A 15,736-nucleotide genomic window follows, 5' to 3' on the forward strand; every position below is an offset into this window, starting at 1 on the left:
TTCTCTCTTTTTGTGTACATATATATACAACTTCTAGAGAATATATGTCTCATTTTGCTGGTGAAAAATATTTCACCGGGGTCTTTATTTGGAAATGCAAAGCTGGTAGAACCCTTTTCTTAAGTGTCTATATTTCTTAAGCTGGTAAATACGAGCATAGAAAAACAATGGCAAGTTGATAATTGTGGTTTTGATAGAAATATTAAATAAGGTAAAAATGTATGTGAATCCAGTTATTGGATCTGAACATTACTGGATTCTGAGGAGGTTTGAAATTCAGACTGGAACTTACAGAGCATAAAAATCCCTCTGCTTTGTAATTAGACTGAGGCTTCCTTTGTCAGGATGAAATCTGCATAAGTCCCTTCTCAGGCATGAGATAAGTAAGGAGTAAAAACTAAACTAAACAGAATTGCCAAAGGAAACATGGGCGTGCTACAGTCTCTTGGGGAACGGACTTTTTTGAATATTTGGAAATCATTTATTTTTTGCATAATTACAGTATCTTTTTAAAACTACAAGTTCCTTTAGTAATTTATAGTCTTCAAATTAGAAATGGGTCCCCATCTTGTCTGTTTAACGTTGAGTATATTTGAACATGTACTCAGATTCAAATCCTAATATTATTTCTGTTTACTAACTATATTATAATCTGAACCAAAGCCATGAGGAGTTTTGAATTCAGACCTCAGTTCTTCCCTTGAGGCCCACCTCTGCTTTGTATGAGTGACAGGCAAAGTATATATTTATAATTTTTAGTACCTGAGAAAGGTACTTCATTTTGCAGATATTCAGTGTATTGGCATAACATGATGATACTAATGAAGTGTGGTATGGAAATGCTCTGGTTCTAATGATTTGATTTCATTTTGGTTTGACTCCCATTTCAACAGTCCCAACTTTTAAAAGTATGGGCCATGTGAGATGTAAAATATATGTATCAATGTCATTAATCGGAAGCTCTTTCTGGTCACGTTGTAAAGCACACTTAATCAACTTCTTTAAGACCACATTACAGAAAACTATTAACTATACTCTTGAAGCAGTTAAATAGTTATAAATAATGTTCTATATTATGGCTGACAACCCTGAATTGCTCAGCATTTAAGGAAATCTAGTCACAGGGCATACAGACTGCCTTTCAGAAAGATGGCGTGGCAAACCTTTGGAACGTATTAGAAATCACATGCTATTGGTAACATTTCCTATTAAGGAGAAAGTCTCTCTCTGTATATTTTGGATTTCTTTTCCAACACTTAATTGCAACTGATGAAAAGCTATTCAAAAGCTGCCAGGATTTTTAAATCTGTATGAGTGAGATTGATGAAATTTGTGGCTTTTCCCAAAAGAGTATAGGTGAGAGCAGATATGTAAATTTTGTATGTGTGTGCATGCATATATGTGACATGAAGAGGAGAGAGCAAGAGCTTACTCCTAAGGTGTGAGACTTGGCAACATTGCACTGTACAATGGGCATAAGAAACCGCATGCCTGTAAATGACCACATTTGAGTTGCTGTTATTTCACTGTTAGGTTACTGTATTGTTAAAGTGAAAAGGAATATTCTTAATAAATGCAAATAATGAATGAAGTGCTTGCACATACTGAGGCTTTACTCTCTGGTGTACAATTAATGTATGTGCACTGGAGACCCAGGTCTGGGGGAGTGTTTCATTTCTTATTTATGATGTTTGCAAGTTTTTTTTTTTTTCCTTGTAGCATACCTCTTACTGGCATATACAGAACTGCATGTAAATGACGACTGAGTAGGTGTCATTTAAATTTTAACAGATATAAAACAGGTAAATACCTTTGTTTGGTATGCTTTGGTAGATTTACTGTTTCTCCCAGCCTTTTATCTTTGCTATCTGAAAGTAATAGGAAGCTCCCAAGTGACCAACATTTTGTTTTCAGAGGCAGGAAAACTGCATGTGGCAGGAAGGAAAACTGCATGTGGCAGGAAACAAACAAACAAAGGGATTTCAGTGTTCTCATACTTCAGGGCCTAGGGCTGAACCCTTGCAGATGGAAAGTAGCAAGACAGTTTCTTTCCATGGCTACATACAGTTTCTTTCCATGGCTACATACAGCATGCTTCTTGTCTCCCCTCCGGGGTCCCCCCAGCACTGGCTGCCATCACCAACAGAATACAGAAGTATCTGTATACTGTGTCTGTACGAAGCTTGGCAGCTTTCCTACTTTCTCATGAAGGCATGTGTTTCTCTCGAAGGGTCTAACGATGAGAGCCCTCATCCTAATGCTGTCACCTGCTCCCTAGTCTTGGCTCTAGCAGCTCTTGTGCCTCCACTGCTTTATTACAGTTTTTCTTGTTCCTTGGCTCCCTGACCCGCTGCATCTGTTGCAATGTGTGCTCCAACTGGGGAGGCTGCAGGACAGCACAGTAGCAGGAACCCGGTGCTGCTGCACCATTCTGCGCCAGCACCGGTACCACCAGACCGATACAGGAGTGTGTCCTCACTCTTGACTCAGCACCGAAGAGAAAGGAGATACTGTCAGGTCACCCAGTGCACATGAGGGGTTGTCCCCAGCCTGGGATTTGACACTGACAGTAACTAAACCTGCTTTACTCTCTAGCCCCACATTCACCTTGGAGATGGGTCCAACCCGTTGTATTCCTATCTGTGTGGAAAACTTCTCAGTCAATGGATCTTGAGTCCTACATTCTCCTACTATTTCAGTTCTTAAATTCCATGCAGAAGTAATAACCATATTATTACATATATTATGTGCAAATCAATTATTAGGAAGCTAGGAAATGCAGTGCTAAAATTGAAATCCAAGTTTAGTTCATCCCCCTGATTATTTGTTATTCTGTTGTGTATTTACTACCTGTTAACATTGTACAGAGTATAGTATGCTGGATCTGCTGTGCAAATTTACATACAGAAAGAAATGCAGTCCTGATTTTATTGGATTAGCACAAGTTCACCAAGAAATGCAGACTAAATTCTACTGCACTACTATCATTTTTTGGAAAACTTTCATACCATTTCTTATTTTACAAATAAATTTCCTTGTGTTTCTTAAATTTTCCAATCCCTTCCTCACTGAATCAAGATTAACACCATATGGTGTCTTAGTAGATCATTTGCATGAACAGATGAATATGGAATCACAGTGAAACCTGTTTTGGAATGTTAAGTGTAGTGTTTGCTATTAACAATGACTATAAAAAAAGCAGAATACTATACTGCTTACATTTCTACACCTTTCTACAAGAAGAAACAGCTTTAGCAAATGACCCTCCCTTTTGCTAATCAATACTTTACATTATAAGGTAGTAAAGTTAGCAATTTTGTCCAAAGTTTGCTTGTGTGATGGTGTGTTTTGGAACTGTATTCATTCAATCAAAATATAATTTACATTACTAATGCACATAACAGCCTTTACTCTTTAAAAAACACAGTAATGTCACAGCTCTGACATATGGCTATAGTTGGCTACATGGCAACGGATTCGTTGGGCCTATAATACTGTTTTGTATACAAACACCATGGTTAGAATCTACTTTTACAATGTGCGTTATCTTTACTGGGATATGTCATGTGGGCAGCATTTAGCCTATATATCTGCATATTTTGTATATATCATGTTTATGCTACAGGGGACTTTTTAAGGCTTTATAAAACTGCTTGCTAAAATCTACCACTGAGACATAACTGAGCTTGTTAACAATATCTGTCAGTAATATTTCCAGAATATACCCATAAGTAGTGTACCATTTCCTTAAAACAGGGCAAAATAGGTGACTGAGTCTCTCTGAAAGACAGCAAGTTAATCTTAAAATAACTTAAGAGGTTTTGAAAACTTTACCCAAAATAAGCAGCACACATATATACTTATTGTAGCATTCCCAGAATCCAGGCATTTTTTCCCTGTTAGAAGAAATGCCAAAAGACAATTCAGTATGTAGCTCTGTCTCTCCTTCCCAGACCTTTGTTGACTTGCAGTCCCCATTCTCCTGTAATTAGTCAGCTGCCAAGGGAGAGTTCATTGGCTGTATGTTCTTCCTTGTCCTCTTTTGAATTCAAATATAGTTAGCTTTTAGTTTATGCTGTATTATTCACAGTATCACCAGGGCCAAATTCAGCTTATTTGTCAATGGAAATTTGCACCAGTTTTCAAGTGGGATGTATTCTTTCCCCTGAAAAGAGCAAAATCTTATTAATTACACTCATTGAATGTCTAGCATCATCTTACTTTACCATTTGCATATTGTTTTTTGATCACTTTACACCCAATATTTAACTTAGAAATCATTTATATCACCACTATACTCGGCCCTCAGTATTATTAGGTAGCATGAAATATACTCGGTAATGGTATGAAAGTTATTTCCAATAGGGCTTATGAAGAACAACTGAGCAAGTATGACCTCCTGACCCCAAAGTGTTTGTTTACTGGGAACTATATTCCAGTTCTCCACATTTAATCTGTCTTGGACCAGGCCAACATTCCCTGGCTAGATTTATTATATCTCTAGAGGCTATTACAAACACAACATTGTCACTGCTTATCTAGTAAAATGATAATAGGATTATATTACTCTAGTGATAATGATACATTTATGTTCATTTTTAATAGTAACAAATCAAAGTTTGATTTCATGTTCACTGAAGATAATGTGTTTCTGGGGAAAAAAAACAAACCATTTGAAAAGTATTTTTCTTTCAGACAAACCAGTCATGGAACATATTTTTATTCCATCTTATTTATAAATTAAAGCTTCAGTTTATGTATGTAAGTATGCATGCTACGTCAGTTTTGCAGAATCAATACTAATGAGGAAGTCAGACTGACTCAGAAAATTTTGGTTTCAACAACTGGATTTTGGGAACGTGTCATGATGTTTTTTCTTGTGTATCTTTTCCTAGAATTAGGCAAATATCGAAAGGCAGGCAAAACAGACCAGATTTGCATTTCAGTTATATTTAGTTATATTCAACGAGTCCACAGTAAATTCATTAAAGTTATTAGTGGTGCTAATTATTAGTATTAATCTTATTAGAATGAATATCATACCCAAATTTTATTTTACTATTGTATGTGAGGGCAAGACTCTTAAATGTATTTCTGAGTTGGTTTAACTGTAAACAGTTCTAGTGTAATCAGCATATCTCTGTGTAATGCACATTCTTATTTTATCCCCCAGGTCAGGCAACCAAATTTAAAATATCTTTAACTGCAGTAAATTGTACATTAACAAAATGTTTACATTTTCTAATTTACTTTAGGGAAACAAATTTTTGTTTATCTTTTTTTTTCTGTAGAATACTGACACTATAATGCTGATATTTAGGAAATGATCCTATTGTTTTGGTGACCAATGTCCTAATGAGTCTGCTCTATTGGAATTTGTATCACAGATTGTACAGATGAAGCATACCTCACTTGCTGTGAACACTTCTAAAAAGTGTTATCTAATAGTTTCTTCTGCACTTTTTCACTGCAAGTGACTATTACTTAAGTGCCATTACTCAAAAGTAACCTACAAGAACAGTCAGCAGTAGGGAAATTCATTAACATTTAGCACAGATATAACACAAAATTAATAAGAAACAAGCTCTTCCATAGGTATGCATGCTACGTAGTGAAATTATACCACTATACTGAAACTAAATGTGCACTTTGTATTTAGAATTCTTAAATCTTAAATAAGGTATATTCATCTCATATTTGCAGTAGGGCAGAATGGAGGGTTTTTTTAAATAAGTATTCTGTAACTAATTGCCTGATGTAGGTATACAGTATAAAACTTTTATTACAAGTTCAGTTCAAAATCTTTGAATGGACAATACAGTTCAGACAATACAGCATCATAATAACCCCAGTAGTTTTGTCTTTGTGTTGAATAGAGAAGGGGTGCTGACCTACATTCATTTATACACTGTGATGTTTCAATGAGAATATGAAATAGATCTTAATTAATATTTGCTCCTTGTAAAGTCTTACTCTCTGTCCTTCTGCCCATGAAACATATATATCCTTTGTATAGCTAAAATTCCAAAGGAATTAAATTCATTATTAATTGCACTCAGGAAAAGTATAAAACTGAGTCCAAATTTTGCATCCAAAAATAGAAAATAGCTTTCTTAAGCTGGTTCTTCTGTGTTGAATTATATTGCTTAAGTAACAGTGTGTCTGTTAAAAAAGTTAATTAAGGGATTGTTCTCTTGAGCAGCAGTAGGTTATGTTCCCTGTTATTAACTCTTTCAGCAAGCCTGCGATGAAGAATTTCCCTCAGTATGCCTTATTCTTCCAGGGACCTTAAGTCGTTTCCACTGAAATCAGGGGCAAATTCCCAAGAATGTCAGTATGAGCAAGATCACCTCCCATTGGTGAGGCAAAGCCAAGATTTTGCTCAGGAGCATGCTACACAAAATGTTTCTGAAGTGGTGTGCTTTACACTTTTTTGTAGGAGGACCCAAGGACTGAGTTTTTGCCAGCATTCCTCTTTTTATATCATAGTGAGGCTAGTTTGGGATTTTATCACAGTAATGTGAAGTTCATACTTGTGGAGTGATTTATGCTGGTTGGAAAACATGTAACTATTTTTTCTGTGCTTTATATGCATGCATCTTTTCCTGGGCAACAATTACCTCATCCTTCCTTGGGCCCCTTAAGTTTGAAATCAACTTACCATGTTGCTTTTCGATGTTGCTTTTACCATGTTCATATTCTTCTCCTATCTCAGAATCTCATAACTGTCAGAAGGGCACAGAGTGACTGTTTTCTACAATTCCCCCACCAATCATTATGTTCTGTATGTAGTGCACTGCAGGTAGAAGTTGAAATAAAATGGCCATGCTCGATGTTAAAAATTTAACATATCTAGCAATGTTTCTTCTGAATTTTTTTCCTTTCTTACCTGCTTTTGCAAAACCTTTATCCAAATTGGAACCAAAGTCATCCTCTTCTTTGTGTTTCTAGGTCATGTGAAATAAGCATGTAAAAATAAGCCACAGTACACAAACGTTAACAGATTCTACATCCATTAAAATCAGCTAAAACATGTTTTCCAGTTAAAACACAAAAATAAAACCAACCCCAAATTGCTATGGGATGCTATACAGGTAACTTGCCTTACACTTTGACCTTCTTGTGCAAATTCTCCAACTGGAGTAGCTCTGCATTGTTCATGATATAACCTATATGCAGTTGCCTACATACAAATTCCTACTTGCAATTACTTGTAAAAGAGCCTCAATAATAGCAACTGAAGTTGCTCATAACCAGTACTTCAGCATTGGTATGTTGAAGTACTATGTCCATTTACCAAAATGTTATGTTTGAAGGGATGTGGTCTCCAGTGCATTGTCCAATGAAATTCAACCAGATTAAGTATCTCCGTTGCATTTTACTTGGATGGAATTTTGAAGGGAACTTGAAGGAGATACTTTAATTCTCATGGGAAATAAATACTTGACTCATTTCAGCTGTTCTGAAAAACCCAGTCAGCACAGTCTAGCCTGAACATCCTAGTGGGATTTATCAGAGCTAAAAAGAGGGCAAAACTTCTAGTACTTAACTGAATTCGATATAAATTAATACAAATATGCACCAATACCCTTCTGTAACATGCACATTCCAACATTCACCTGATGTCCAAGTAAGATGCAACTGCATTCCAAATTAAAATACAAATTCCTGTAAGTCTTCATACCAAAAAAATGTCAGTGTTCCCCAGGGTACTGCATTCCCACAGAAGCCTTGAATTTGCTTCCCCATATGTATGTGCAATATTCAGAATATTACACATATTCAGCCTGTGATTGATTACTTGATTACACACCACTGCAGAATATATCTCACAACTTGGCAAGAATTAAATCAGTTCAAAATACACAAGTTTTTTACTGTAATATTGGCAGCAAAAATAACCACTTGCATTGCTGCTCATATGTTCCAGTTAGTTATCTAATAAAATTCACATAAATAGGAAATGAATGCTGCCCTGAGAGTCCTAACATCTAGAAGTATCGAGAATGTCATTCTTTGTTGGACCCAAGGTCCCTCTAACCCAGTACTGTAATCTGTGTCCACCAATGGCCAAAGTGGATTATCAGAGAGGAAGTACGCAGGGATTTTCCTCTGAAATGCTCTCCCAACTCCAACTATTTGCAGCTCAGGAATTCCTGAGCAGTTTTACTGCACTTTTAGTGCATTTTTCAAACATTCCGAAAGCTCTTCAAAGCAAAGACGTAAACACAGCAAATGCAAGATGAAAGGTTAGAATGAGGAATAAAACACTGCAGTCTTGGCTGCCAATTCATTTTGATTAATAACTCAGATGTGCTGTTATATCTCCTGTAATTTCTTTTGGCTAAACCAAGTAGTGTTAACGCTGAATTTAAATGTCACACTGCAATCAGGGCCCCCTTTTACAGGTGTTGTAGGCCTGTAACTCTCACTAAATTCAGTGAAAATTGTGCAGTTATCAGCCCAGACTATAAGACTTAATGTCCTGAAAAGGAAACCTCCCTAAAAGGAAATCTCTTAAAAATCTGATCAAATGTAATTATCTCACATCAGTAGAGTTAAGTCAGAGGTAGGCTCTGAAAATCCCTTAGCATAATTTGCCATAGTGCATACACTTTTGTTTGCTTTTGAAGGTTATTACAGAAGAAAGATTCCTTAAATCTAAGAAAATGCAAATTGACAATAACATAGTATAACTGTTCTGTATTTATATTTATTTTTTATTTTTTATGTTTTGTCTTTCTATATCACACCTTAAAGCAGACTTAGATGGCCATATTTTCAACATCAAGAATAAAGAAAGCACCCTTCTTTATTTTATGTAATTTTACATGACTTGGAATTTAGCAGGCACAACCTACCAACAGGTGCATAATTTCCATCAACAGCAGCTGCTTTCTGTTTTGTGAGAGCTCTGACATTTCTTATGCCTTAGTGTCCATGTTACAATGTCAAAAGTGTTACAGACCACATATAAGGTCTGCACGTTTGTTACAGCATAAGAAAATAAATTTCAGTCACTTAAAGACAAAGTTCTTGATGTACAGAGTCACTAAGGACTCATGAGGTACTAGGTAATAATCTAAAAAGTTTCTGATGATCTAATAAACTGAGTTTACAGCAGGGGATACAGTACTGTATTGTAAAAAGGTGCTGTATCTTCTGTACATTTCTCAAGTTCCTGCAGAAATCAGACAGCAGCAGTCTACAAAGCAAGATGATATAGAACTATTCATTAACAATAGCAAGGCAATATGGTTTAATGAACAATGGTAATAATGGTAGTATAATACTGTTACATGGTAGTGATAGTCAAGAAAGTTGCATAGTTGCCTTTTTTTCTGTCTTTTCTGTCACCGACCTGATGTATGACACTGGGAACCTTCTTATCTTCCTATGACCCAGAATTTGGTTCTACGTTACCAGTATCCAGTGTTTCAGGAACTGATTTAGGAGCTTTCTGTACCACTCTCATTTCAGGCAGGCCTGCTCAGTCCCTACCGAGGCCCAGTGCGCCAGTACAGGCATTTGTTGGGGCGGACTGTAAAATGGATGACTGAAAGGAATGAGTTAACAAAAGCTATATTGGCATACCTGAGGGGACAGTAAATTGTAATGCAGAGAGGGGGATGAGCAGCTGGGGCAAAGGCAGTGGGGATTTTTTTAAATCCTGCTCATTTCACAGATCCAGTACAGAAAGCTGTAAAAAAGCAATTCAAGTGACTGAACTGACAGGAGGTGGGAGGGCAACCTCCAGGATATACCTACCTAGCTTTGGGCATCAAAAATGACTAAGCTGTGTTGGAAACCAGAAGATTATTTCTTATGATGACATCTGTACTTTCTTTTGATAAAGCACTATAAGATCTATGGATGAAAACAGGTACAAACCACCTACATGCTTACTACTTGTTATTCTCATATGTAATTTTTATGCTTTTCTTTTTGCTGTATTGTAAAAAATGAACTCCTTACACTACAGCAACAAGTAGGCTAGCAACTTTTCCTGAATAAAATAGTTGCTTCCTGCCACAATCAGTAAGATATTTTGAGAACCCATTTCATGCCTAAATCATGTTGGTATTATTGCTTTTAAGATACAATACACCATTGACAGAACAAAACTTTAAAGCCAATTAAATGTTGACAATCTTCCTACTACTGGCAAAGTCACACTTGTTAACAGTTCCCCTTTGTGTCATGTTTGCAGTGTAATCACTGATTTCTGGAAAGCTTTTTTGGCACTTCAAGATATTTTGAAATATCTAATGAATTTATTTTTATAGACAGTCTTAGACTTTACTCACATAACTTTAAAGCATTCTACTTAAAAAGTTGGGGTTTTATGCACCCAAATGAAGTATTTTTAACACCAGGAAAAAATATTTTTTTAATTTGTAGAAGTCAGCTTTACAAATAATGATTTATTTATATATTTGCATTTTAACTAGTTAACAATTTCAGAAATCATCACATAGAAATTTTTATGAAAAACTATCTTACTAGGTGTGAGTAAGGAGATACTGCCACTGTTGAATAAACCAGAACATTTTAATACTTCAGTTTAATATAAGTAAATGCTTTCATAGCTATTTACTTAAAACAAAAATATTTTTAAGTTAATAAGGTCTTTTTTCTTCATTTTGTGTGGAAAGAATGTGATTAGGTTGGCAAAGAAATGAGAAACATATACAAAATAAAATTAACCAGGAAGGCATAATTTATAGTAAGATAAACTTTTACGAAAGGCAAAATTATTTTTAACAAAATAAGCTAACTTTACTATAAGCCTGCTAAAAGTTCAAACATCACTAGAGGGCATTTTGGCAAAAAAAAAAAAAACCCAAAACAAAACCACTTTTAATTTGCTTTTCTCCCTTCTCCTGCAAATGTTCTGCAATATAGCAGTCCTGCAACCTCTCATACTGCCTACCTGAGAAATACTAAGTTACAAGTATCAGTTGTATCAACGTTCAGTGTATGAGCAGACAGTGTATTTAATCTAGTCTCAAGTATTTTGTCTGCCATAGATTTGTCATACATTTGCCTGTATTTTGTACAGAGCATGTCAGCATACTCTGTACAAAAACTATATAAAAACTAGAGTAATATAACAGTGGACAGGTCTGTAACAATAGTGTTTATGTAGGCCAGATGTACTGGCAAAGTATTCTTAGGCTATGTCTACAATCCTTTAATCATTTCTGTTAGACAGGATTCTCCATTTGCCAGTTTCTCTTGCTTTGTTTGGAAGTGATGGTGGTGTACTTCTATTATGCTGGTATAAAGTGCAATTCTCACATATATACCTATGTAAATGCTCTTAGACAGGGTATAGGTCTAGAAAATGAGGTAGCTTTACAGGCAGAGCTGCATCTGTTAATGGGAGTTAAAAACCTGAACCACAACACTGCATTAGATTCTGCTCATTTGTTCCACCTATCCATTCTTGCACAGTGAATACCAAAGTAATCACTGGTGTAACTCAGATTTAATAATAGTCTACAGCCAGTTGCGAAAGGGTAAATGACTCTATGAAAATGTAAAGTGGTGAGGAATCAGGCTGGGGGGAAAAATCATGCTTTCAAGCAGAGTTAAAGATGTATGTGATTACATGCAAAATTTGGGTTTTAATTACCTCCAAAGGCCTCATTTGGCTCACTACAGATTTCTGTCAGCCTAGCTGCATTGATCAGGAATCACACCTCTTCTCATCCCAGCAAAGTTTGTGCTTGAGATGGCTGTCAACCCTGTCACCACTGAGGAGAAAAGTAAACATAGCTCAGTAGCCTCATTCACTTAGTGTCTTCAAATGGTATAGTGGAAGAGGCAAGTGAGCTTATGAAAATATCAATATATATTAAGTCTCTGCAGCTTCAGATTTTTTGCAATGTGCTAACAAATTAAAGAGTTTCTGGTTTTGCATATCTCTTCCCATTGCCTTGGCTGCAGGGATCTTATTTTCTCCTCAAGTTGTACTGTCCCAGTGCTCAGCTGAAGGGCACCGAGAGAAAGAAGCAACAGGGTGAAGATGAGTTCAGTCTGTTGAGTGGTAGCATTCACACATGCCAGATTACAGCTATTATATAACCTTGTTCACTGCCCACAAAATTCCTTTCTGTTGAGCTGTTTGGTGGGTTAATTTAACTGCATGCCATCCATTGCTTCGCAAAAGTGAATATACAAAAGTATATTGTAATATATATAGAAGAGTCAAGCACATAGACTGGGCACATTCTTTCTGCGTTCACATAAGTGTGAGCAAATAGAAGTTGACTCAGTGGGTCCTGAGATCTATTCCTGACGATTACGTTTTCCAAGAAGTGTGTAAATAATACTGCATAACAGCTACAGAAGTTTTTACCTAGTAAGAGTAAGCTAATGATACAGGGTGTAGCCACCGCTCCTTTACAGTGGCCCCTCAACACACTAAGGCAACTTTTGCTCTCAAGAAAATAGCTCTTTTGTTCAAGAGAGAAAAAAGCAGCGGTTGCAGGGGCCTGAACTGAAACCTTACTCCAAAGAGGCCGTGTCCTGCCTGCCACTGGCCTGCTCCCTTGCGCCGCAGCTCGAAGCTCTTCCCAGACTGCCAGCAAGGTCTCTGAGCCCCGTCTCCTGTACGCTGCGGACGAGCAGCACAAGCTCTGAGAAGCCGGTAGTTCAAACAAACTCACGTTAACAACCCCCATCAGACCCTCCGGGAGCCGTGCTCTGTGCTGCGGCAGGACGGATCCAGCCACAGGCTTCAGCGCCTCTCTGCGCGCTGGCTACGTGAAACCAGCGCGGGGCGGCTCCCTGCGGCCCGGGAGGGCCACTGCCACCACGCACCCTCCGCGAAGCCCGGCTCCAGGAAGGCCGCGGCCGCGCGAGGCCTGCGGGGCCCAGGCAGCTCCTGCCGGCCGGTCGGCCGACAAGCCGCCCCGCTCCGACGGGCGAACCCCGCTGCGCCGGAAAGTGAGCTCTGATGGCAGGAGGGTTTCTCAACCCGTCGCGTCGCGTCGCGTCGCGTCGCGTCGCACCGCCGCCCCCAGGGTGCCCTGGGCCCCCAGGGCCGCCGGCCCCAATAAGGCGCCCCAGCGCCGGCCCGGCCCGGCCCCGGCCCCCGCCCCCGCCCCCGCCCCCGCCCCGCACCCCTGGCACCGGCAGCGCCGAGCGGCGTCGACCCCGTCCGTCAGGGAGAGCAGGCGGGGCCGACGGGTCACGGGGAGGAGCCTGCCCACTCTCATTGGCTGGCGGCCGCCGCGGCGCGGCTGTGATTGGCTGCCGCAGCCGCCGCTCTCGGCGCGCGGGCGCAGGCGGGCCGCGGTTGCGGGCGGGGAGGGGGGCGGGGCGGGGCGGTGGTTGAGCCGGAGGTCGCCGGGCGCGGGCGCGCAGCATGGCCGCGGCTGTGGCGCTCGGGGGACGCGCGGGCTGGTGGCGCTGGCACAGGCGGGTGCGTGCTGCCCGCGCGGCGATGGGTAAGGAGCGGCCTCCCCCTCGGCTCGCGTGCGGTCCCCCTGCCGCCTGGGCCGCGCCGCGCCGTGCAGGCTCTCGGCCGCGGAGCGCCGCTGCCCTTCCGCCGCGTGGCCGCGGGCCCCCGCGCGTGGCAGGCGCAGCCTAACGGCCGCCGCGGGGGCCCCCGCCTTGCAGCGCCTCAGGCGGAGGCGGTATCGGCTTCTCGGACCGCTGGTGAAAACGCTTCGTGGTGCGGCGGGCTTGTCACTAACACGGTGCTAAGTTACCTGAGGCTCATATCAACAGTCAGATAAATCCAGGGTGGTTTAGCGTAATACGTATTTTCACTCGTTTACAATAGTGGGCGTGGAAATTAAAAGTGTTTACGTGGAACTAGTGATATGTTAACAGTGCGTGTGATCTAGATTTGGGCCGTTCAACTTTCTTAATCTTGGTATCTGATTATTTTCCATAAACTGAAGCAGCACTTTCCCCTGTTAGAGCTCGTGTTTCCTCAGGCTTAATTCATTTGCGTAATTCACACATATGATTGACTCACGTGCAGTGGAAGGAGCAGCAGGGAAATATCCCATCTGTGCAAAGTGAAAGAATAATGTATTTACAGGACTGGAGCCCAAACCTTTTCCCTTTTCTAAGTCCTGAAAATTACACTATTGTTTGAAACTATCTCACCTGCTGAAGTAGATAACTGGAAATAAATCTTCAGTAGCCTTTTGAATGCCCTTTTTGATAACCATCTGTTGCTCATGCGTGTCACGCTATAGTTACATTCCCAGCAAACAAATAGGTGAAGACTTTTCGTGTAGCAAAGTAGAAGAAATATATTATTTAAAATGGTTAGTGATTCTAAAATGATACTTGACAAAGGAGTTCAGGAATTGATTAATCATTTCTAAGTAAACTGGTTGAAAATTTATAATTCCCCTTTAAACAGATCGATGAGATGTGGTTGATGCTTTATTTTGAAACTAGTTTTTAGTGGTATTTCTGCTTGGCTATTTCTCTTCCACTAATACATGAAATGGTTTACATAGTTGCAGCTCTGATTTTGTGCTAATAGTTCAGGTGCAATGGGTATACTTGGTCACGTGCTAGTAAAGTTAAATAAAAGGGACCTGTCTGTCTATTTATTAACTTTTGTGATACCGCAGTTTGCCTAGCAGTAGCTTTCGATGTATTTTGAACTTTTTGTGCATCTAGTCCTCCAATATTTCTGTAAGAACTTTGAAATCTGCTGTTTTGATCAATATTCAGGTGATTATGTTTAATGTAGAGAAGATGGAGGAGAGTCAGTTTCTTGGGCAGTGAGGACAGGTGCGAAAAGCAAAGCCAAACATTGCACTTGCCCTGAAAGTTGAAAAATACACATTTTTTTCTTTGCCTGAAGACCTGGGTGAGAAATTGTGACTGTAATCTAAGGAGAAAGTGTGACTCTCACAGGCAACTTTTGTAGAACAGAATTTTACCCAGTGTTGAAGCTCTGACATACTTAGTAGTGATTGTTCTGAAAGTTGTGTTGACTCTGAGAAGTGTTTATGGGATGAGGGTCCATGCATTAAGACTTCTTACCTGTTAAGGGCTATGCTGCTTGGTTATATGTCAAGGTTTCTCCATCTCTAATGTATTTATTAGGCTTGCCATCATTTCCTTTAATTCTGAGTAGTCTAAAATTTGTCTTTTGTGTAGTGATTTCATTGTCCATCATACTGAGTGAAACACTGTACTAATGAAGAAACTGACAGCTCTGACAGAGCTGCCCAACATGACAACTCTGTTAGTGGTCTTTTGTAGTTCACTTATTGAATGTTATTCAAATGAAGCACTTAGTTGCTTGCTTAGTTGCTATTTGCAGCTGGCAAACCGTGATGGATTGATTCTTTCATATATTTATGCGAGAGGCTGTTAAATCTCCTAGGAGGAAAATAGCTAAGGTAGGATTTTCAAGGACACATCTTGGATGTGTATGTTTGTATATGAGCAAACTGAACGGTTGACAGAGACCATCTCATCTTGTGATCTGCAGCTGAATTGCTGGCAAAGGTGCTTCACAGGGAGGGTGTGCATGACCTTTTTTAAAACACATTTTTCACGGTGTGAAGAAATCCTTCTGGGGGACTGCTAGTGGGAGTGGAGGTACGTTGACAGGGTATAATGGCTGAGAAGGGAGGATTTTCTGGTGAAGGAAGATTTGTCAGTTGAGGGAGCTATTTGTCAAAGAAGACAGTACCCTGCTAGAGAGCCACATGTGACTGTCTGTCCTCACAAATAGTTCTGTGTGAAT

General features: G+C 39.5%; 1 protein-coding gene and 1 long non-coding RNA gene across 2 annotated transcripts in view; one reads left to right on the forward strand and one right to left on the reverse strand.

Moving 5' to 3' along the window:
* Positions 1–2,984: 2,984 nt before the first annotated feature.
* Positions 2,985–7,555, reverse strand: LOC135327292 (uncharacterized). Its single transcript, XR_010387395.1, has 3 exons — positions 6,890–7,555; positions 6,662–6,796; positions 2,985–4,165 (listed from the first exon to the last, which is right to left on the reverse strand). It is a non-coding gene; the product is annotated as an uncharacterized LOC135327292 (long non-coding RNA).
* A 5,747-nt stretch (positions 7,556–13,302) lies between these two features.
* HIBADH (3-hydroxyisobutyrate dehydrogenase) overlaps positions 13,303–15,736 on the forward strand; it is an 87,579-nt gene continuing 85,145 nt past the window's right edge. Inside the window, exon 1 of the mRNA XM_064506264.1 lies at positions 13,303–13,457. Coding sequence (XP_064362334.1) covers positions 13,376–13,457 — 82 coding nt within the window. The 5' untranslated portion in view covers positions 13,303–13,375. The remainder of the gene's footprint in view (positions 13,458–15,736) is intronic.

Source organism: Dromaius novaehollandiae, chromosome 2 (genome assembly GCF_036370855.1).
Source record: "Dromaius novaehollandiae isolate bDroNov1 chromosome 2, bDroNov1.hap1, whole genome shotgun sequence".
Lineage (NCBI taxonomy): Eukaryota > Metazoa > Chordata > Aves > Casuariiformes > Dromaiidae > Dromaius > Dromaius novaehollandiae.